The following is a 23,615-nucleotide window of genomic DNA, read 5'->3' as shown; positions in this document are numbered from 1 at the left end:
ATTATGTGCTATTATTCTTTCTAGCTATCTCTAAGATCTGGTATATAGTACAGTGCCCCATGTGTTTCTTTGGTTTGGACAGAAAGCATTAGGCTAAGAGTCTAGTACTCTGGAAACAGATTTCTTGCTAATAAATTAGCTGTCAAACTTGGAGCAGCACTTTATCTATCTCTTTAAGCCTCTGTATTTTTATCAATGTAGTACAAATTGAGTTTGAAGGTTTCTAGATACCGATTCAACACAGCCCTTTGCCTCTCAAAATCATTGCTATTTTCTAACTTCCTCTTGACATCACTTGCTCTCTGCTTCAAAAACCTGAGTATCTCCCTCCTGAGTTCGGGGCTTTGGCAATTTACTCAGAAATAAATGCTTTGGTGTGTGATGAATTTATTAGGTCACCAAGAAGGAACAATAGACAAAACAAGGAAGAGAATGTTACCAGCATCCTACTCTCAAATTACACCAATAAATGCCATTCAATACAGAGCTTAACCTGCCTCATTGAAGCTGGGTGGAATGAATAAAAAGTTTCTCTGTTAATTAAGAGAAACAGAACAATTGCTGATTTCCTTAGAGAAACTCCTCTTAAATTACTGCAAACAGCCCCCATGCACCCTACAGTGAGTTTCAACATCATCGGCCAATTCGAACAATTCCTCAGTCATGAGACAATCCTCACAAGAGATGGCCGTGCACACATATTGCCACACTGCATCATGGTGACCAGAGACTCCACTCACAACTGCCTCCTTGGCCTTTGATGATCTTGCAAGTTCTGTTGCCCTTGCAAAAAACTGGAAGAGGAAATTTCTCACCATCTCCTTTCCTAAAAATATCTCCCACTAATCGGAAATTGTCCCAAGTCTCTTACTTTTCAAGAAGTTAGAGAAATCCAGATAGTCAAATGTAGAAAATGCCTCAGAGGGCCCGGAGAGAGCACAGCGGCGTTTGCCTTGCAAGCAGCTGATCCAGGACCAAAGGTGATTGGTTCGAATCCCAGTGTCCCATATGGTTCCCTGTGCCTGCCAGGAGCTATTTCTGAGCAGACAGCAGGAGTAACCCCTGAGCACTGCCAGGTGCCCCCCCCCCCAAAAAAAAAGAAAATGCCTCAGATTTTCTGTTCTGGAAGAGCAGGATTAACCAGTTGAATGGGAACTCATGGAATAATGTAACAAGAAAGAAGAGAGCTCTGAATTGAGTTTCAGCTCCACCACAAAAGAGCTGAACCATCTTAGGCCAGTCATTTCATCTTTATGAGCCTCAACTTCTCAGCCTATAAAATGACTCTGATGAAATTCAGATTCACTTATTCAGTCAGTATTTCTACAAACCTTAAAGAGAAGTATGTTTAAATTAGGTATCTACCTAAAGCTCCAGCTTGCAGTCTGGTTCAAAACAGTGACTTAGTAAAAATTTAGAACAAGGCTAGAGTGATAGCACAGCAGTAGGGTATTTGCCTTGCATACAGTCAACCCGGGACAGACCCAGGTTCAATCCCCAGCATTCCTTGTGCCTGCCAGGAAAGATTTCTGAGCCCAGAGCCAGGAATAACCCCTGAGTGTTGCCTGATGTGACCCAAAAATCAAACAAAAAAATTGAGGATATAAGAGAAATGAACACCTCAGTGACTAATGGGCAGGCACTCTATCTATTCAAAAGCTGATCTTCATCCATAGCCAGGAAATTCTAAACTTAGAATTAAGAGAAAGAAAATATCTGGGAAATTTTAAATTATCCAAAGGCATAGTAGGCTACCAGATTGGATGCCCCAAAGGAATCTTCTGTACTTTAAGGCTGGGGGACAACAGTAGGATGTAATACTTCTACTAAGAGAAAGTAAATGGCCCTCTCCTCTTCTGGCCCCAACACTAACCACTACCAGGACTAAAAGGCAGGAAGAGGCTGGCCCTGCTGAAACAAGCAGCCTAAGAAATTCACAGTCATTTAACAAGTAAAGACAGGATCTAGAGCGCATTTCTCCATTTGCTTTCACCTACTACTCCATACAGTCACCATATTTCCTGGAATATCCCTTACTGTTTTATTTGCTCAGCAGCAATTGTTTCAGTAGGCACACTTGGGTGTCAGCACTCTGGTGCTTCCTCCCTGCCAAATGTGATTTCATTGCCTGATGTTTTGCCCTAAAATGAAATAAAAATCTTCCATAAGCAACTTGGATACAAGTGCAACGGGAACAAAGTTAGGGCCAAAGAGTGAAGGGAAAGTCCCTTCATGATCTCAATGATTACACTGCTTACTTCCTCCATGGAAGTATCAAGAGTTTGGTGCATATAACATAATCATGTTAGACCTTACAAAATATATAGGGAGATATTGCTATCTAGTTTAAAGTTGAGAAAATTGGAATTGAGATATTAAATTATTTACTTGCAACCACATAATTGATGAGTGGCAGGCTGGGACCCATATCGAACTCTCAGACTCACTTTACTCTCTGAATATCAAGAAAACCAGACTCATATCCCTTTTTGTGAACCCCTGACAGTTTGTGCTCAGTTCAGAGACTGAATTATGTGGAATATATTTATAAGAACATTCTCAGATCTTTCCTGTGGAAGGAAGTCTGATTTTGGAGAGAAGCTATTCCCCATAAGTGTACTTAATGTGAGGGGACTTTCTGAATGTCTTTCGAGAGGTGCTGGGAAGCTCGTTAGGAACAAAACAAAATGAGTTTTCCAAAGTTTGCAATTATGAAAACAATGCAGAATACATGTGTGGCTGTTGACTTTGTCTCCCAAAAAATATAAAGAGCAGGAAGCTCAAACAGATAATAGAGTACTGCTTCCAAGCCCTGAGAAACAGTGCTTAGAGAAGCCTTGGGATTATCTAGTGATGTCTGTTTGAAAAGAAAGGGAGCTGCCCCATACAGTTCCCAGAAGAGTTTCTCAAAGAGCTCCACCCTCTGCCCCCAGCAAGAGGACTCTACAATAGCTAGGCTAGCTTTCCTAACTCTTCAGCCATCTTTCCTTGCCTTCAGGGATAGACATACACTGACTCAGCTTCCTTTTGATACCCTAGCAGAAAGTTGTAGAAACTGTTTCTTAGATGATACCAGTAAAGGAAGAAAATGTGGGAACTAGAATGATGCACAGCCATAAAAAAGCAAAGAGAAAAAGAGAGAAGATGCAGTTTCTGTTGACCCCTTTTAAGCATTTGTCTCATATATGCATATATATCATATATGTATATGTATACATACATACTCATATATAGGGGGAGAGTTTTCCTTAAAACTACATTTGAAGTTCATAACCTAAATCCACTATGGTAAGCCATAATTCTATCAAAACTATCCCAATGTTGGAAGTAGATACAAGTCTTTAGGAAAGATACCCCCAGTTCCATTATCTCGGCAAAGTCTCATTTCCTCTACTTCCTGCATAAGAAGAAACATTGGGATCAGGGTGGTGAACAAGGGAGGCAAGGTCACTGTCCAAGTGAAGGCTAGAGCCCAGAAGAGAAGAACAACATTCAACAAACAATTTAACAAAACGGTAGAATAAATATTGTGACAGAAGTTAAACTAAAAGAATGCCTTTTCTTTCTGAGGTGTTTGTTGATCCCATGGATGTGTTTCTTAAAACTAATGCCATTTCAGCTGAGAAGTGAAGGATGGACTGGGAACTAGCAGTCTGATCCTCAGCCAATCTCAATGTCTAGAAGTTCGAACTCAAAACAAACTATGAGTTGTTTTTGGCTCAAGTTACTCCATTTTTTCCTGACTGATTCCTAGAGTGCAAAAAGAACCAGCCCTCTTTCTGTATGAGAAATCTTCACATACCTAAAGTCCACTTTAATCATCTTTTAAGCTTTACTTTCCCACAAATGCAGTCATCATAACTCTTTTCATGATTTTTTGGTGAACTTAGAGTCAGGGTACTCGCCCCAAAAATCTGACTGTTCACCTTTGATCTTATTAACATGCCAAGATATTGGGTTCTTGAGCATAGGTAGGACTCAGACTATTAGGAAGGAGTTTTTCTGCCTGTGAAAGAATAATTATTGTCGATGAAAAATTAAAGTCAATTCCAGAGTTCTTTAAAGTCAGATCCTTTGGTGGCCAGCATGAAGTGGCGACAGGACTATCCTCTCTGGGAGTAGAAAATCAGCTTAAATGAATATGAACCAATTATCTGTTGGACTTTGAAAGAGTCTTCAATTTTTCTGTTATTGGGTCACACCCGGCTTTTGCTCAGGGGTTACTATGCTCAGAAATTGCTCCTGGCAGGCTCAGGGGAACATATGGGATGCTGGGATTTGAACTACCAACCTTCTGCCTTACCTCCATGCTATTTCTTCGGCCCCTAATTTTTCTTCTAATAAAGAGGGTTAAAAACACTAACCACAAAGTTCATGCTAAGGCTGGATCAGATAATGAAGCTAAAAACACGTCATACACATTAAATACTCTAGGAGTATAGTTATAGAAAAGAGATATTTCCATTAGGGGAGTGGGTCATCATCTTATAATTTACAGGAAGAGATGATAATTTCATTTTAATAGATCACTACAGAGTAGCAGTGTTTATGTGTTGTGTGTCTCCAGCAGTGCTAAGATAGGTTTAAGTAATGAGTTTCTAATAATAAAGAGTTTAAAGTGTGTGAAAAAAAATGAGATGATTTCTTGTAAATTATAATAGTTTCCAAATTATTCCCTGATTTGCTTTTATCCTGAGGAGACAAAAAGATGAAGTGATAGCTATTATGATTGTATTTAAACCACAAACCGCTTAAATCTCAAACTAGCCCTTTGTCCCACATGTGAACTCTATCCAGAAAAAGCATCTTCTCATGTAAAGGTTGAAGGTGTGGCATAGGAATACAAAAATAGTATTCTCTTTTTCTTTAGTTTGTATTTATAGAGTCTCAAGCCACAATTCCAGCAGATGGCTTGATACCTTTTAGGGCTTTATTCACTATAACTGTCAGTGTTACCAATGCAACAGATATTTCAAATATATTCTCTCTTTTCCTCCCTCAAAATCCCAAACTTGTGTTTTAAGAAGGGGAACGCCCACATCCCCAGTCCCAATAAGTGATAGTGATTGTTATAATCCAAGTGCCATGGTCAAATATCTTCTTGTCACTAAAAAATCCTATATGGACATATATGACCCCATTCTTCTAATGACAGTTTAGGGAAGCCAATTAAAGACCACTGGAAGGTCATTCTTCCATTTCAGGGTGGTATGGCTGTGACCATCATTCCTCCGTTAGAGAATCTTGTAAAAAAATCTTTTGTGAATATGTATTGTATTTATTTTCATAGTCTGTCTAAAACTATGGGAAACCATAAAAGAAGTTACAATTTAGGAAGAAACTAAAACAGGCAGAGTGGAAATTTTGGAGGATAAAAGAATATCTGATTACATTACTGAGACCCTAGAAATTTCTATACTTCTTGTGAGAAGGGATATTTTGAGTGTTGAAGGTTCTGTTACTTACAGAGATATATAACGGACATACTTTCATAAGATTTACCAAGAAACATGTAACAAATAACAATCACATCTGGGATGTCATGATATAAATTGGTAAATCATGGCATAAATTGATGCATCTCTATCGCTATCTTTGATATCCTAGAAGTTTTGTATGAGAAAAAGTGAGAAGGAAGTTATGCTCATCATTGGAGAGATTGATGTGGTTCTTATTTACACATCACTGTTGTTTATACTTTACTTGGAGACTCACCTGGTAGTATTCAGGTGTTACTCCCTACTTGGTGCTCAAAGGTTGCTCCCAGAAGTACTTGGGGTTATGTAGTGCAGGAGATTGAATCCAGGCCTCCCATAAAGCATTTACTCAAGTTCAATGAACTATCTTTATATAGGAGCATTTGGATTCACTGGTACCTATACTCTACCAATTGGTATTGCTTTTATTACCTGTGTTTATCATCTAAAAATCCTAACTGGAAGATGGAGAGGTAGCACAGTGGTATGGTGTTTGCTTAACCTGCAGCCTACCCAGGACTGACCCTGGTTCAATCTCCCACATTTCATGTGATTCTCCTGAGCCCAAAGGCTCAAAAGGAGCGATTTCTGAGTGCAGAACAAGCAGTAACCCCTGAGCACTGCTGGATGTGGCCTCCAAACCAAATACAAATAAATAAATAAATAAATAAAAATCCTAACTGATCTTTCTGATTCTCCCTTACATCTGCTTCTTTCTCTGGGTTCCTCTCTAATCATCTCCAAGAAGTTGCCAGCAACAAAGGAGATAAATGAGAAGCTATGATGGCCAAATGGTTAAATATACCTATTCCAGGCATTACACCTGGCAATTCTCAGGGACTGCTCTGGGCTCTGGGCTCAGAAGTGGTCCTTAAAAGTATGGAAGGGACTTGAATCCTGAGTACTAGGGATTTGAATGAGGACTGTGACTGAGGCAACCACATGTAAGGCAAGTCCTTCACCTGCTGTATTTTCTCTTCAACCCAATATTCCAGAGTTATTGCCTCCTCCAACATGTGTCAGAGGCCTTTCTCCACATAAACCAAGTGGACTCTAGGACAAAGATGCAGCCACCAAACATGGTCTAAAAAAGACCAAGCAAGATACCTAAGCAGGGGCCGGAGTGGTGGTGCAGTGGTAGAGCGTTTGACTTGCACGCGGCTGACCCAGGATGGACTGTTGTTCAATCCCCCAGCTTACCATATGGACCCCCAACCCAGGAGTGATTTCTGAGAGCTGAGCCAGGAATAACCCCTGAGCGTGTGGTCCAAAAATAAAAAAAAATAAAAAAATAAAAAGATACCTAAGTAAATTATATTATTTCTCCTGTACTTTAAAAGACCTCTAACATTGCCTGACACTTTTCTGTCTTTGTCTTTGTTTCCCCAATATGTATTTCTGCAAATCAAGGCTTCCATGGTTCTATTTCCATCTTACTTGGGGGGTGGGGCATGGGAGAGAGGTCAGTGGTCACTCCTGGGTCTGTGCTCAGAAGTCACTCCTGGAAGACACGGGGGACCATATAGGATGCTGGGATTCGAACCACCATCTGTTCGAATCTGCTGTATGCAAGGCAAACGCCCTACCGCTGTGCTATCTTTCCAGCCTTTCCATCTCTGTCTTTATAAAACAAGACAGACAAAATAAATAGAATTTTGAGAAGTTGAAATTTTAATTCTTGCTGTATTACTGCTCTATGGCCCAAGCAGAAGGCAGCCTGAAAAGGAAACTTCTTTAACTCCATATTGTACTGGTCCCAAAAGCTGAAGGATTGAGAAGTCCAACAAATAAAGTCCCAAAGGAACTATGGAGTTCCTGCAAGCATAGTTAATGTTATGCAACCAGATTAAGAACCCTTCTCTCTGATGATCAACATTGATCATATCTTCCTGTTACAAATTCTTAAAGATCTTTTGCTTCTCTTTTATAACACAGTACAAATTTCATTAGATAAGAGCATAATTATTTCCTACTATCTGTTATCCTAGATATACTCTAACTGCCCTAAGAGTAGAAACAGTGCCTTTTTATTTAGCACTGAGATTACAAATGCTTGGCCCAGACTGGTATTTAATCAATGTGCTGAGTGAATCAATGTGTTGGGTAAATAAAGATATCATTTAGAAACCATTCCTGGTTGTATCAACTCACAGACTTGCTTAGAAAAGCTGATCAAATGCCAAACCAAATTGGGAAGCTGGACCTTCTGATTTCCAAATGCTCATGATATCAAAAGGGATCCAAAAGACCAAATATGGATGTGTAAGATACTGTACAGGAATCTGAATACAATGGTCTAAATACAATGAAAGTTCCTGCAGAGCATAAATTTCTGCACTACTTACTACTGTGTCATTTAAAAGGACACTGTTCCCCTTTACCTTTCTTTCTTTGCCCCTCTAAGTCTGTCTTGCCTGGTTGGCCCATGTCCTTTCCTCTATCGTCTCAAAAGTTTAGATGGAAAGGGTACTAGCCTTGAAATCAGCAACCCAGAATTTGACTCTAACTAGTGCCCACAGCCTCCAGCAAGGAGATATCTTAGTCTTTTACTGTGCAGTTAAACTAGTGGACTTCCAATCTCCAGTATCTGTTCCCATTCTCATTTGTCATCCTTAGGATTTTTATCACCAGCCCACAATCATTTTTCACTGAGTTATTTTCTCCCTTCTCTTCCTCCTCTTTAAGAAACAAACAAACAGGGGCCGGAGAGATAGCATGGAGGTAAGGCGTTTGCCTTTCATGCAGAAGGTCATCGGTTAGAATCCCGGCATCCCATATGGTCCCCTGTGCCTGCCAGGAGTGATTTCTGAGCATAGAGCCAGGAGTCACCCCTGAGCACTGCCGGGTGTGACCCAAAAACCAAAAAAAAAAAAGAAAAGAAAAGAAAAGAAACAAACAAATAATCAAAACCCAGAAACCCTCTCATCTCTGTCTCTAGCAGTTGTATTGAGTTATCCCAACAATGGCTTTGTAGTTACTTTGAAAGGGCACTTCAGCCCTCTGCCAGTTTGAATTCATTTGCCTGCATGCAGATGTCACAATTAAGAAGACTGAGGACACACCAGGTCCTACTAGATAAGTACTGTCCAGAAAGAGAGGGTGCTCCAAGGAGAGAGGACTTGAGGGAGCTTTCTGAAGAATATAATTTCAATGAGGGATCAACTAGCAAGAGGGGATGAGATAAAGGTGGAAGTTACCTTAGGTAATAATAGGACCTTGAAGGTCTTTATCACATGCTTCTGCCTACCCACACAAAACACTTTCACACCAGCAGGCAGAGGTGGAGAGGTCTAGAAAAGCAGAAGGACTATTATTCTCAGCTGGTTCACACAGTGCAATGAAGCATTATACAGATAAAGTCAATAGCCCAAGGTCACACAATTAGGCTTTGACAGGGTGGGAATTAGAGCAGAGTGTCCTAATCTTACCTGGAGGCTATTTCTAGTAGACTCTTGATGGAGCCTTTTGTTTATACTTTGGTTCTATCTTATCTCACCCGCACAGGTAGTGAGTTTGCTTTTTCCCTTGGGGATGAGTAAGTGAGGAAACCTGAGCAGCCCAGGGTGGGCTGGCCAGCCAGAGTTGAGAATCCAGCCTTCTTGGACTTGGGTTCTAGGAGCAAGACCAGTGGGGACAACCTGTGGAATGCAGATCCTGTTTGTATTTGGGAAGCACAGTAGAGCCTGGAGTGGCAGCTGAGAATGCAGAGGCTCCAGGGCTGATAAAAGTTGTAATTACCATGTACATACTACCCTTTCATCTTCAAAGGCTTTACTTACATTAGCTAGTTATTCCTCCTATCACCCCCATAGGTGAGGCATCATTTTTGTCTTCTCAGTTTGCAGATGGAGAAGTTGATGTAGAGAAAGGCCCTTTGCCAGGAAGTCTGGCCCTTGTTCAAACACAGGAAATTCTTGGCTCCCAGCATCTAGCCTCACTTAGGTTGATGGGGAAACAGAGAAAGAAAAGTCTAAAACAGGGCCCGGAGAGATAGTACAGCGGCGTTTGCCTTGCAAGCAGCCGATCCAGGACCAAAGGTGGTTGGTTCGAATCCCGGTGTCCCATATGGTCCCCCGTGCCTGCTAGGAGCTATTTCTGAGCAGACAGCCAGGAGTAACCCCTGAGCACCGCCGGGTGTGGCCCAAAAACCAAGAAAAAAAAAAAAAGAAAAGAAAAAGAAAAGTCTAAAACAATTAATCTCCTCTCAGTAAGAGACCACATATATAATGTACTAGAAGGAGCTGGCACCTACACATATGTTTTTAGGTTTATTTTTGTTGTTGTTGTTGTTATTTTGGTTTTTGGGCCACACCTGGCAGTGCTCAGAGGTTACTCCTGGCTCTACGCTCAGAAATTGCTCCTGGCAGGTTCGGGGACCATATGGGATGCCGGGCTTCGAACCACTGTCCTGCATGCAAGGCAAACACTCTTACCTCCGTGCTACCTCTCCGGTCATACACATATGTTTAAGTACATAAAGATATAATTACCTATATGTAGTTATATATAATAACATATTATATATGATATATTATGTATGTTGTATACATAAATAACATAATTAGCTGGCATCTACATGTATGTTTAAGTACATACAAATATAATTAGCTAATTGGCTAGATTGCCAGAGTAACATACAATGTTCAGGTAAAGTAGAAAAGCTTGCTCAACTGTGGTGATCTATAGGGATAAAATCCTTCATCTTGTGCTGAGGCAGATAAGGAGACATATCCAATAGATCACAGCCTGTTCTGTAACTAAGCCAAGATCTGACTTCTTAGCAGAGGTTTCAAAGCAGTTTCTAGTAATCAATGGGAAATTGTACATGAATTGAAATACATTTGCTCCTACTTTTTAGGGCTTGTGAAGAATTCTCTTAAATTATCACCCACCAACACAGGCAAAGTTGTCTAAGTCCCATCTCAGTCAATATGGTAGCTGAATTTATTCTGAGTTTTGGTTTTATAAGTTCTTTCTCTTCTTTTCTTCCTTCTTAGAATAAGGTTCTCTGGCTTCATGAAAAATTATCAAGCATCCTTATAGGTATATGGAAATTTTCAATAGAAGCAGCAACTCAACATCTAAAAGTCCTGACTTGTTCAGTGCCTTCATATTTATGTCTTCCATATGTCCATCCATCCACCCATCCATTCATATATACATACATATATACATCTTATTATTAATATTTTTTAAATAAAATCCAGGCCAGAGAGATAGCACAGCAGTAGGGTGATTGCCATGCATGAAGCTGATTCAGGACGAATGGTGGTTCAAATCCTGGCATCCCATATGGTCCTCCGAGCCTGCCAGGAGTGATTTCTGAGCACAAAGCCAGGAGTAACCCTTGAGCGCTGCTGGGTATTATCCAAAAATGAAAATAAAATCTAGGAGCAACCTAATTATTTTCCAGTTCACCATCTAAGGTATGTTTGAATAAATATTTTTTTGCACTTGTATGTTGCACAGTTCTCATAAAGGAAGCACAGACATTTAGTGTGTTCACATATTTGAGAGAACATAACACAAGTCTTTCTTTGGATATTGACTTTCTGGCCAATTAAATGTTTTTTGAATTCATATAATCATAGGACAAACTTATAGCTACTCTAACTAAGCTTGCTACTATCTTCTTCAATTTACTCACATTGGCCCATCCCAGTGGCTAAGAGGACTTCAAATTCTCTAGCCAGAGCACACTGTTTCTAGGAGTCACTCTTATTCTTTGGATTTTAGTATCATTAGGTTTATATGCCTGTTTCTGGCATGAATGATTTCTATCTAGCATGTAAAGCAATGTAAACATCCTTTTCTAGGGGTACTACATTGAGTCATGTTACTCTTTCTTTTAAGTTTTATGAGACAGGTGTTCATGGAACCACAGAGCAGTGGATTTATAGAACAATGGGTCTGGAAAGAATTTTACCAGCCAACTAGAATTTAGTGCTCTCATTTTACATATGGAAGACCTAACCGGGGTGGGATATTTTTCTCAGACTCACATAATTAATCGATAATAGAAAGAATTAAAGTTCAATTTAAGAAGCATTTGAAGCAGATTTGAAAATGATTATTTAAAGATAATTTAAAAAATAGGTTCCTATAAATCAAAAGCAAAAAAAAGGTTGAAATTAACCAGACTCATAAAAATTATGAAACAAAAATGTGAAGATCATTTTTTGGAGGATTCAGTTATGATCCAAGATTCAAAGGAAAACTTCCCACCACCCCTGACATCCCAAGCAATGATTTCTTGCTCCATCAAATAGAAGTCAGGCCATCTGGTTTGGACTGGGTATGGGAAGAAAGTCTTCAGAGGACTTCTAGCTTTTTGTTAATGCCTTGTGCCCTGCTTAAGCAAAGGCCAACTCCTGGCAACCTCCTTTCATGATTCCCTTCCTTTCATCTATTCTGATTGGTCCAGAAAAGATCCTGGTATCAAGGACCTCAATGCTAAGGGGTCTAACTACTTGCTGTTATTTAATTGGTTCATTTCTTATATTTGTTCAATCCTGCTTCAAAGTCCTTACGGTAGTAGAAAATTCAATCACAAATGTCCTCATTTTTTTAAGTCACAAGTAATGAAGTAATAATGAATAAATAGTTCAACTCATCACCAGTTTTAGTACTAACTTCTCCTCACTATCCCATCATATAAATAAGAATAAAGTTTCTCAACAGGGATGTAAATGAATGAGCCATTCAGAATGTAATGAAAAGAAGTTCTTCTATCTCCTTCATATTTGTAGTATCAGTCCCTTCCTCTAATATCATCAGAGAAAGAAAGAGCAGATCCAGCTCTGTGCTTGTTCTGACCCTTTGCATATCTGCAAGCGGGGTTTATGCAAACAGGAGTACAACTAAGTATCAGTGTTTAGGATTCTAAAGTTGCCCTGCTGTAATAATAACTTAAGAGAAGTATAGTAATGCAAAGACTTAGAGCATGAAGCTAGCAGCTAGACCACCTAGGTTTGAAGCCCAACCCTATCAATTACCAGCTTTTGGGAAAGTTAACTAAATTCTCTAGGCTTCAGTGTTCTCATTTGAGAGGAAAATTAAAAGCATCCAGGGTTGGTGAATGGAGTAAACAAATCAGTACAGGAAACAAATAAGAATGGTGTCACAGGGTCAGGTAGATAGCACAGCAGATAGAGCAGTGGCCTTGATATGGTCAAACTATTCTGAGAACCCCCAAAAGTCTCCACAGCCCTACCAGGAGTGATTCCTGAGCACAGCTAGGTGTGACCCCAAAACAAACAAACAAAAAAAAAACAACAAAAAACAAGCAAAATTATATCACCTTTGGTTAGAACTTTATAAAGGTTTGTTTTGCGATTTTTACTCTTAGGGGTGAACATGTCTTGAACTACTAATGCAAGAAAACAAACTCAAAAGGTACAAAAATGCTAATTCTTCAAGGGAGATTGTGGGGTAAATGAACTTTTGGGCATGACCCAAGGAGATTTGCCATAACACCTTAGCAAATGCTCAAAATTACTGTCTAGGCAAATCATCTCTCTCCCCTAGAGCTTTGCAATTAACCTTTACTGTCAAAAGGTGAAGATTCAGGGAAGATTGGGGGCCCAGAATTTTGTAAATCATCTCCTTGATGAGTCAGCATCTTACATCTCCACCCACTGAGGGCTTGTCTGCCCACACTTGCACTGAGGAAACACTTGCAGCAAGAGGACACACCCAGGTTGCCAGTGTACCTCAGGCTCAAGGAGACAGGCTTTGTGAAGGGTGGGGCTCCCCAATCCCTAGACCCTTATTATATGTTTGATTCCCTGGCCCTGAGATTCACTTAGGACAGACAGGACCTGCCTCCCCATTTGTGGGCAGATTCAGACTTGGTGAGCTCTGGAGAGAGGAGAGAGGCTTTATTATTGCTACATAACTCCCCTTCAATGGCCTCTTTCACATCTGAAGAAGGAGACCCACAAAGAGAGAAAGACCCTTCTACAAATGGCCATCACGCTTTTCCAAGTTCTCTTCATCTTCCAGGATACAGGGAGATGGAAGGGGTGGCGATCTCTCCCCTAAGGGTTCAACCACACTCTCACCTAAGGGTCTAACCACAGAAGGCATTACCAAAATAATCAGACCTCCAAGTGGGCTGCTACAACCAGTGTTTTATTTTTAGGCTGAAATTTGAAGGTTTGCGTCTTTGTCCTGCCTGTCTCTCTCTCCCTTGTTGGCCCATAACTCCAGTAATCCTGTCTTTAAACAAACATTCCGAGCCGCAGCCAGCAAGTATCCACCAAAGCCACAGCAATAGGTCATTTCCCAGTTTGGCAAACCAAACATGAGCCCTGAGGATGGGATGGGGGTGGGGGCAGAGCTGGCTCACAAAGCATTCTTTTCAGTCCCCTCCTGAGCAAGACAGCTATCACCACAGTTAGATAGTTAGACACACACACAAACTTATTTGCTTCTCAGACACACTGTTCAGCATACTTCTATAGAGAGGGACCAAGTCATTTCTATACCTGAGACAGTCATTTTAGTTTGACAGTTACTAGTAACAGCCACCACTGGTATTCAGGACCACAGAAATGAATGAAACAGTTATGATACCTGATGTTGCCGGGTGAGGGTGGAGGGGATTCTTCTAAAGCTGCAACAGGCAGATAAAAGAAGACACCTTGGATTTGGGGTTTTCCCCCTTTGAGGAGTGTGAAAGTAATTAACCCCTCTTGGCCTCAACAAATAAAAAGCTCTCCTGCAGGATTTCTGTGAGAACCCAAGTCTTCCTCATGAATACCACACTGCCATAGTGAGACTCCAGGGAGGGCCACTGTCATCTATCTGCTATCTAAGGGTGTACAACTTGTGGTCATTTCAGTTCCCTCTTATTTGGAGCACATGTTGAGTGGTCACAATTAGAAATATATGCTTTCCAAATCTAGGAGGTAGAAGCCAGAAATACATAGACATCCACTGTGCAGGAAACACTATAAAAGATCTTGGGTGACGCCTGTCTGGTAGCTGATTATTTCACTGAGTAGGTCATGCCTAACAGCTATTGACTTTGTTGTCTAGTTAATAAACGTATTTGAGAATGGTCAATTAATAACAAGATAACAGTTACACACCTTTTTCTCATTTCCTCTTCATATTTTCAAATCCTGTAGTTCCCTCATTACCACCTCCTCCCCTTTATTGATTCCTCTACTTTGCTGGGCCTCAGATTGACAATGCTTTAGCCTAAAACCTAAATTGGCCAAATACTACAAAAACTGCAGCATGTTAGGCCAAAAAAAAATATATATATATATATCCGTGGGGGCCAGAGAGATAGCACAGCGGTAGGGCATTTGTCTTGCATGCGGCCGACCCAGGAGTAACCCAGTTCAATTCCCATCACCCATATGGTCCCCCAGCCTGCCAGGGGAGATTTCTGAGTGCAGAGCCAGGAGTGACCCCCTCAGCACTGCTGGGTGTGGTCCAACAACCAATCAATTAATTAATCAATAAATAAAGTTAAAAAAATAATTCTTGAATATAAGATCCATATGCTGTGCCTCTAATTCTCCCATAAACCCCAACACAGATATTCAGAGAAAACACTTTAGAAATGCTTAATGATTACTCAATGATATCCACATTATATAGAGATTTATAAGTGCAGAAACACATGTCCATGTAGGCACATGTCCAGTGCTAACAAACAAGAGCATAGTGAAGGCTTCTCCTGACATTTCACATATTGAAGTTTCAAACATCGGCAGGAATAAGAATATTAAATATGTTTACCAAAATAAAAAGTATGTTGACAAGTTATTAATTTATGCAAAATGTTATTTATGAGGAAATGAGGCCTCATCCAGTAGTGGTCAGGCACTGCTCTTGGCTTTATGCTCAGGGTCACTCCCAGTTTTCTCTAAGGGCTGATATGAGATTCTAGGGATCAAACCTAGGTCAGTAGTATGCAAGGCAAGCACCTTACTCCATATGTACTATCTCTATTCAATATCTATTTAATCAACCTCAAGAAGAGTCAAGTGTTACAAAGGTGTGAATTAATTCCTGCAAAACAGCTTTGCAACGTTTTGCACTTCAAATCACACACAAATTTACAGAAAAATACATAAAGATTTAAACAAAGTAAATGCTATGCAGAAGTTAGCACTGTATATACACATTCAAAAATCTGACTCTCTTGGAAAGTTTGGACAGCACACACCTTGTCACCATGCCAAACCAAATTCTGCAATACAAATTTTAGAAAGCACCCTTTCCTTACCCTCAAAAATTATACTTGACTTCTAAAACCTTTGTTGGATAGTTTGAGAGAAAGGACACACTTTAAGAAAAATTTTGAGGGCTGGAGAAATAGCATGGAGGTAGGGCGTTTGCCTTGCATGCAGAAGGATGATGGTTCGAATCCCGGCATCCCATATGGTCCCCCAAGCCTGCCAGGAGCGATTTCTGAGCGTAGAGTCAGGAGTAACCCCTGAGCGCTGCCGGTTATGACCCAAAACAAAACAAAACAAAAACAAAACAAAAAAAAAGAAAAATTTTGATTTGCTAAATGAGTGAAAAGTCAGGTTTAAAATTTGAAGTAGGAGGCACTAGTCTTACTTGGTTCTTCTTAAAACACTTGTTATGTACTTCCCATTCAAGCAGGAGCACAAAGGAAACTGACTCATCAACTTCTCACCACGCAACCCACAGAATTTCTTTCCATGGCTGAAAGATCCCCTTAGAGATGGAAACTTTGCCTGAAACATCTGCCACCTGCTTTGGCATGTTTTTTGACAAGGGGCACTTCCCTTTTAGACTCACTGAGGGGTCAGCTAACATGGAGGTGCTGGTGAAACCATCACTTATATCTCAGCCCCACTAAACTCCAATGTAGAACTGGTGGGGAGTCTGAGTTTATCCCCTCCTACCTCTACTCAAGCAAGGAAACCCAGTCTGGTACTGTCTAACACCACTGGCTGATCTGAAACATCACTGAGGCAGGTCACAGGTCACCTTGAGTTCCATACTGACTTTGAATTCCAGATCTTTGACTTTCTTTTGTATTTTTTTTTTCTTCTACCTGTGTTTGGGTTCCTTTGCTGCTGGTTTTCCAGATACTTAAGGTGTCCCTTTAAGCTGTTGATTTTGTCATTTTCCTCTTACCTAAGGTAGGCCTGTACTACTATGAGTTTCCCCCCTAATTATTGCTTTTGCTGTGTTCCATAGATTTTGGCAGTTGTTTTCTTCATTGTCATTCATCTCAAGGAATCTTTTCATTTCTTCCTTGCTTTCCTCTCTGATCCAGCTGTTGCTAAGCAGCATGTTGTTTAGTCTCCAGATGTTAGATTTTCTCCACATTATCATTTTACAGTAAATCTTGACATTGTGGTTTGATAGGGAGCTTGGTATAATTCTTTTTTTTTTTTTTTTTTTTTTTGGTTTTTGGGCCACACCCGGTGACGCTCAGGGGTTACTCCTGGCTATGTGCTCAGAAGTTGCTCCTGGCGTGGGGGACCATATGGGACGCCAGGGGATCGAACCGCGGTCCGTCCTAGGCTAGCGCAGGTAAGGCAGGCACCTTACCTTTAGCGCCACCGCCCGGCCCCTTGGTATAATTCTTATACTTGTGATTTTATGTAACTTAGATTTGTATCCTAAGGCCTGGTCTATCCTAGAACAGGTTCCATGTGCACTTGAGAAGAATGTGTATTCCATTTCCTGAGGGTGGAAGGCCTGTATAAATCCATTAGTCCTAATTTTTCTAGTTTCTCACTTAGGGCTCTCATGTCTTTGCTAGTGTCTGTCTAGTGGATATGTCTAGTGGTTATAATGGTGTGTTGAAATCTCCCACTACTATCACACTTATGACCATATGTTTCTCCAGGTTTGAGAGCAAACGCCTTACATATTTTTCTGACTTTACACTTGATGCATAAATGGTGATGGTGTTAGTACTTCTTTGTCTAATGTTCCCCTGATCAATAAGTAGTGTTCATCTTTGTCTCTGGATACTTTTTTGAAGCTAAATGCAAATTTGTCTTATACGAGTATGGCTGTCCCAGCTTTTCTTGGTTTTCCCGTGGCATGTATAATTAATTTTCTATCCTTTTACTCTCAGCCTGTGTCTATCCTGAGCTATTAAGTGTGTTTCCTGCAGGCAGCAGATATCTGGGTTTTGTTTCCTGATCCAACCCTCTACTCTGTGTCTTTTAATGGTTGACTTTAGTCCATTGACATTTAAGGAAATTATTGACAGGGAGAGTTGTTGTGCAATTATATTGTGTAGGATTGTTGTTATTACAATTGGGGATTTTGTTTGTGTAATTAATCTCTGAGTAGTTCATTTAGAGGCAGTTTGGTTAGAGCAAATATTGAGACTTCTTTTTTGTCTGAGAATGTTTTTAACCCCTCCCCCATGTAAATGAGAATTTTGCTGGCTAGTAGACTCTAGGTTAGAAGTTTCTTTCGTTTAGTAGTTTAAATATGTCATTCCACTGTCTTCTTACCTGAATTATTTCAAATGGCAGATCTGGTTTGTTTCTTATGTTCCCCCCTTTGTACTTAAGTATTTTTTCTCCCTTATTGCTTTGAAAAATTCAACTTTCTCTTTGTTTGTTTGTTTTTTGCCATTTGTATTACTATATGTCTTGATGTTAATCTGTTAGGGTCTATTTTGTTTGGTACTCTTTTTGCCTCTTGGATTTATACAGCCATCTCTTTCCAGAGAGTAGGAAAATTCTCTGCTATTATTTACCTCACTACTTGTTCTTCCCATTTGCCTTTTCCTCTTTTCTGGTATTCCTTTTAGTCATAGATGACTTATTTTGTCTTTGTTCATTAAGTACCTTACATTTTCTTCCAATGTTTTGTCTCTCATTTCTTTATTGACTTTTTTGTTGTTGGCTTGTATTTTGTCTTCAAGTTCATCCATGCAGTTCTCTATGTGTGCAATTCTGCTATTATGGTTTGCTAACACGTTTTATAGCACTCTTAGTTCTATTTGTATGGATTCTCTCATCTTCTGATAACGTTCTTTGAGTTGGCAGAATTGTTTGTCTATGGATTTCTTCATTTCTTTGGGTAGTGGTTCTTTGAATTCCATTGATAAGACATTAAATGCTGATTTTTAGGTCCTCATCTATGGGGTTTGTGTGCTTTGAAGGACTTGGAAATTTGTTAGGATTTCGCTCCATGTCCCCAGCTGCTGGTGTCTTCCTTAGTTTCCCCATTGTTCTTTGCATTGGGTGGGTTGGAGTGCTGGAATTTTAGGGTGTTTTTAAAAAGTGGTCTGTTTAATTGTGTATGAGGTGGTTGGAGGTATATCTGTTTGGGGTTTATCTAGTCTAGGAAAGCGAGGTTGCCCAAGTATGAAAGAAGTGTTGTACACTAGTTTGATGGGTTGTTATTCTGGTTTGGGGACTGTATATTTTCTGTGTAAAATTGGGGCTTTTGTGATGGCAGCTGGGAGGTTCGGAGGTAGAAAGGTGGGGAAGGGACTGTTTTGCCATGCCAAATTTATGGGGTTACCCGGGGGTCCTTATACACCACCCTTACTGAGCTAGAGTCCACGAAGATAAGGTTTTTTGGGGGGGTGCTGTTCTCACTCACCTGAGCAGGCTTGGGGCTTTTGTGATGAGGGTGGGAGGTCCAGAGGCAGAAGGGTCAGACCTTTGACTTTTCTAATGAATCATGTTCATTCACTGTGTGGGACCCTCATGTTCTTCCCTGGTACAATCTGCTAAGTACTCAGGGCATAAAGTGAGCCCCAAATGTAGGAGTTAAATCAGTGCCTTTTGTAGGCTTGCAGGTCAGCCTCTGAGCCTGGGCAAGCAGTGGGCATTGCCTTAACTTGTCTATGCTGCGAAACAGCCTCTCCCTTTTTTGTCCAAGCCTACAAATGAGAGCATGTCTAGAAGGGCAGCTGGACTCTGATAAGGGAAATGACTTATTTTAGTAACAAATAACTAGGTTGGCTGCTCTTGATAGCTGTGGCCAAGTCTGGGAGAGACAGGCCAGGACAGGGCAGATTAGGGTAGCTTAGAGTCCACAGTCTGCCAGGGGTCAAGAGGAGTCCTTCAGTCCAGGCTTTGTGGTTGCTAACCACACAAAATTTTCTGAGTTCTACAGAGGCAAAGGTACAAATGAGCACTAACTTTGGAGTCTAATGTGAGGGAATGTTCAACAGTGGGCCACCCACCCTAACTTTTATTATTGCATAGATGTTGAAATTAAATCTCTCTAGTTTCCACTTCTTTGCAGAAACAGGGAAATAAGCAGGAGCTGAATGTCTACAGGCAGTTGGGAGGTTTCTATAAACTAACCTGGAATAACCTCTATCAGTATCTAAGATATTTAAGGCAATATAGTTTGGCTCCATTCAGGTGGGCATAGATCTCACTCTGCAGAGCATATGGAATCCTGAATGCAAGACTCTTCTCAGCCCCATTGTAGTTTTCAGTTGTTTGTCTTCTTGTTTTGTTTTTGTTTTCTGGGGGCCACACCTAGCTATTCCTGTCTCAGTGATCTGTGTGTGATGTCAGAGATTGAACCTACGTTGGTAGCAGGCAAGGTTCTACCTACTCTTCTACTGCTCTCCCCTGCCCCTCTGTAGTTTTTTGATATTATGAGGCAAATATTGTGTCCCAGATAGAACCATACCATGACCATCCAGTATCCAGGGTAGAGGTGGATGCATTGCTGGCCTGGTATTCACTGTAGCAGTATCCCAGTTCAACATTCTGAGAGAAGGAGAGTTGCCTTCCCTTTATTTCAGGGTCTGTTTTTTGGGAGGAAGGATCAGGGAGGGTAGCAAGAAGCTTGTTTAAACAGTGTCCATCTCTGAATTTAAAATAATGATTCAAGTAGTGAATAAATGGAGGGGAAATCTATCTTAAATGAAGAATATCTACTGCCCAATTTTGCTTAGGCTATGGGGCATTTGGGAAAGAAAATGAATTCATTTCCTTCTGGCTGCCATCCTCAAATACATCTCTTTGGCCCTGAGCATTGGAAAGAAGGGAATGGATGCCCAATGTATATCTGGAGAGATAATGAATGAACTGATCTAGCCTCAGAAACAGTGAGGACTTTGCTTCTTACTTCTTACTTCTTCACTGGGGAAATCAGCCAAGGCTCAAACTCCCAGAAGAAGCAGGTCAATCACCCCAAGCCGCAGAACTCTCAGAACTTTCGGAACACCAGGAACCCAATTTTCTAGCAAAGGACTCTCGATGAACCATGAAGATGTGTGTGCTCTGAGGACCAATTCTACCCGCTTTCCAGCCCACTCCCCAATAACTCATTAACACCTAACTCAAAGTGTTTCTTTTACACAGCAAGGATAGTATGGGGTCTAAGTTCCTTTGTCCATTTTGTTTGGCCAAACATTTCTTTGTCCGTCTCTCTATTTTTGCTTTCATTTACCTGCATGAGACTTTCTGTTCTTGCATTCAAATCCTGTCTCCTTTCCAAAGCTTCCCCTATTACCTGCTGGATCCCACCATTATACAGCAAGGCACAACAAAGCAACAAAGGCCTTTTCCTCTCTGTTCCCTCTTTCTTCTTCCCTACTCATCACACCATGCCCAAGCCCCTGTTAAGTCATGTCTGCTTTCCAAGTCTCAATTCCTTACAAACAACTTTACAAGCACATGAAAGCCACCCAGGCTTTGATTGCTACGGACATTTTTCTTGCTTCCTCCTCAGGAACTTGGGAAACTCACGGAGGGAACATGTCCATCAGTCCTGAGGAGAACCTGAAGGTCAGGACCTGCCAAGACCTTGGGGGGTGGGGGTGGGCCATAGTAATCCCAAAAACAGTTTGGGAGGAGATGGAGATTGGAGACAAAGCAGAAGGAATGCAGACTTCCCTGTATACCACAAGACAAATCCATTTCTCTGGGAAAGCCCTCCTGATCCTCCTTTCCTCTTCTCTCCCACCCTAAGCACTTCTCCTTTTCAAAGCCAGTCAGTCCCTTGCAGTCCTCTGACCTGCTTCACCTCCTCTTCCCCAGAAATTCCTTCCCACATGGACCCTGTCTTCCAAAGAGACTGACTCATTTATTCTGATAAAGCTCAGGTTCTTGGGAGGAAGAGAAGACATTCAGAGCCAACCGTTTTCATGGAAGAAACATGGAAACATGAGACCTCTCTGAGCCTCAGTTTCCTTCCTGTAAAACAGGTTCCTAAGAGTACCTATTCTCAGCGGGCCATCAGGAGGTCCAAATAAGAACATGTGTAAAGGACCTGGCACATAGACCAGAATGGGGAAAAGGGGGTTGTGCCATTATTTTGACTTCAGAACCTAAATCCTAAATGTCCCTCTCCCCCATCTTTAGTCTAAGATTGTTCTGTTACAGTGACTTTCTCAGGACCCCAGGAGCCAAGTTTCCTAAATATTTGTGGAATCGGATTAGCCATTGGTTGAGCTGTTTTAATGACCCAGTTGGCACTTCTTGAAAGAAAACTGAATTTTGCCAGCGATAAGCAAATTGGCCATGTAATTATCTGTACCTATAGAGACAAAGGAAAGGAAGGAAGGCTTGGAGCTCAGCTTAGCCAGAACACCTCACACACATCCACTCCCCTCCGTGGCCTCACACTTGGATTTGGACAGGATATTGGCAGCCTAGGCTCCAAGATCCCTCATGCCACCCTGGTGTTGAGGTTCCCCTGTGTGCCCCCCCCCCCATCCCTCCGCCCCCACGTGCACACTGAGGCTTGCCAGGCCGGGAATGTGAGCCACCTGGCTGTTTGGATTTCCCCTAACTGATTGGCAGAAGCAGGAGGTTTTAAAGAGGAGCCACTGCCCGGCAATTGCCTTTCCAACTCTCTGTCCCTGCCAGAGCTGGAGCTGGCACCTCGTGGTCTCCCAGAATATGGCTCAAGTTCCAGAGGCGCAAAGATAGTCTGTAAGTGGGGCCAACTCTAAAGAAGAATTCTTGAACCGGGACTGCTGCGGGGAGACACAGGAACCCAGAACCTCATTCTTGTTCTGGAAACCTCATTGCTATCAGCGCCCACTGCACTGGGCACCTGTAGCTCCAACCCTGCCCACAGCATCGCCTTGCCACAACCCAGCATTGCTCCAGGGTCCTCCAGACACTAAGTCTGAGCGCACCAGGGACCAGGGAATCCAGTTAGTTTCTGTCTGGCACTGGATTCTGGCCACTTCGCCCCAAACTGCCTGCCTTACCAACTTTCTTCTTTCTTTCTCTTTTCTTTCCAACCCAAGGCAGCTTCCCACCAGCGAACTCTCCCAACAAGTTTAGCGCAAATCCCATTCCCGTTCTCCTTGAACAAACCCAAGCTGCTGCTGCTGCTGCTGCAGCTGCTGGCTTCTAGACTCATTCCCCGGGGCCAAGTCTCCCTGATCTCGGCCAGCCGCGCTAGGCTGGTTCTGCCTGCGGCCACTCCAATTACCAATCCCGCTGCCCAGGCGGCGGGCACTCACCGATCTGTGCCAGGCTCAGAGGCACGAGGCAGAGTCCCCAAGCCGCCGCGCGCCACCACAACTTGTCCATGGTGCAGAGTAGGAGGGGAATCGAACCGGGAGAGCGAGCAAGTGGAACTGGAGAGTTGGGTCCAGAGGGTCGGGTGCGCTGGGTAGGGGAAGCTAGTAGAGGGTCCAGCGAGGAGCGATTGTCAGAGGGTGGGGTCCGGCCGGCAATGAGAGCGCGTCGGAAGTTGGCCGCAGTTTTTATTCTAGTTCTGAAAGAGTGACCTAAGAGAGAAGAGAGAGGGAGGGCAGAGGGGAGGAGAGGAGCAAGGAGGGAGGGAGCAGAGCGAGGAAAAGACACACCCAAGCAAAGGGGGCTGTGACTAAGCAGAGGCTGAGGTTTAAAGACGAAGTACCAGCCCTCCCAGGCTCTGCCCCCCTCCTCCAGACACCGCCCCATGAGATGGTAAATCCTGGCTGCTGAGGAGTGGGTTGTGTGTGTGTGTGTGTGTGTGTGTGTGTGTGTGTGTGTGTGTGTGTGTGTGTGTGTGTGTGTGTGTGTGTGTAGGATGGGCAAGGGTAGCTGCAGCGACCTTAGGGGAGAATGACAGAGTCCTAAAAATCTCCTCACTTGGGTTCAGCCTCTGTAATCTCCCCCTCAGCCTGGGTTAATTCTCTTGGTTTCACAGGCAATTGGATCTTCCAGAGAGAAACTGAGACCAGGGCTGGCCCCT

The 23,615-nt window shown here is 42.0% G+C and overlaps 1 protein-coding gene across 1 annotated transcript in view; it reads right to left on the bottom strand.

Moving 5' to 3' along the window:
• CD44 (CD44 molecule (Indian blood group)) overlaps positions 1-23,202 on the bottom strand; it is an 88,669-nt gene extending 65,467 nt beyond the window's left edge. Inside the window, exon 1 of the mRNA XM_049779639.1 lies at positions 22,897-23,202. Coding sequence (XP_049635596.1) covers positions 22,897-22,966 — 70 coding nt within the window. The 5' untranslated portion in view covers positions 22,967-23,202. The remainder of the gene's footprint in view (positions 1-22,896) is intronic.
• Positions 23,203-23,615: the final 413 nt, after the last annotated feature.

The sequence above is a fragment of the Suncus etruscus genome, chromosome 9 (assembly GCF_024139225.1).
Source record: "Suncus etruscus isolate mSunEtr1 chromosome 9, mSunEtr1.pri.cur, whole genome shotgun sequence".
NCBI classification, from domain to species: Eukaryota; Metazoa; Chordata; class Mammalia; order Eulipotyphla; family Soricidae; genus Suncus; species Suncus etruscus.
Note: the sequence above shows the minus strand (reverse complement) of the source record. Positions and strands in the feature narration are given on the sequence as shown.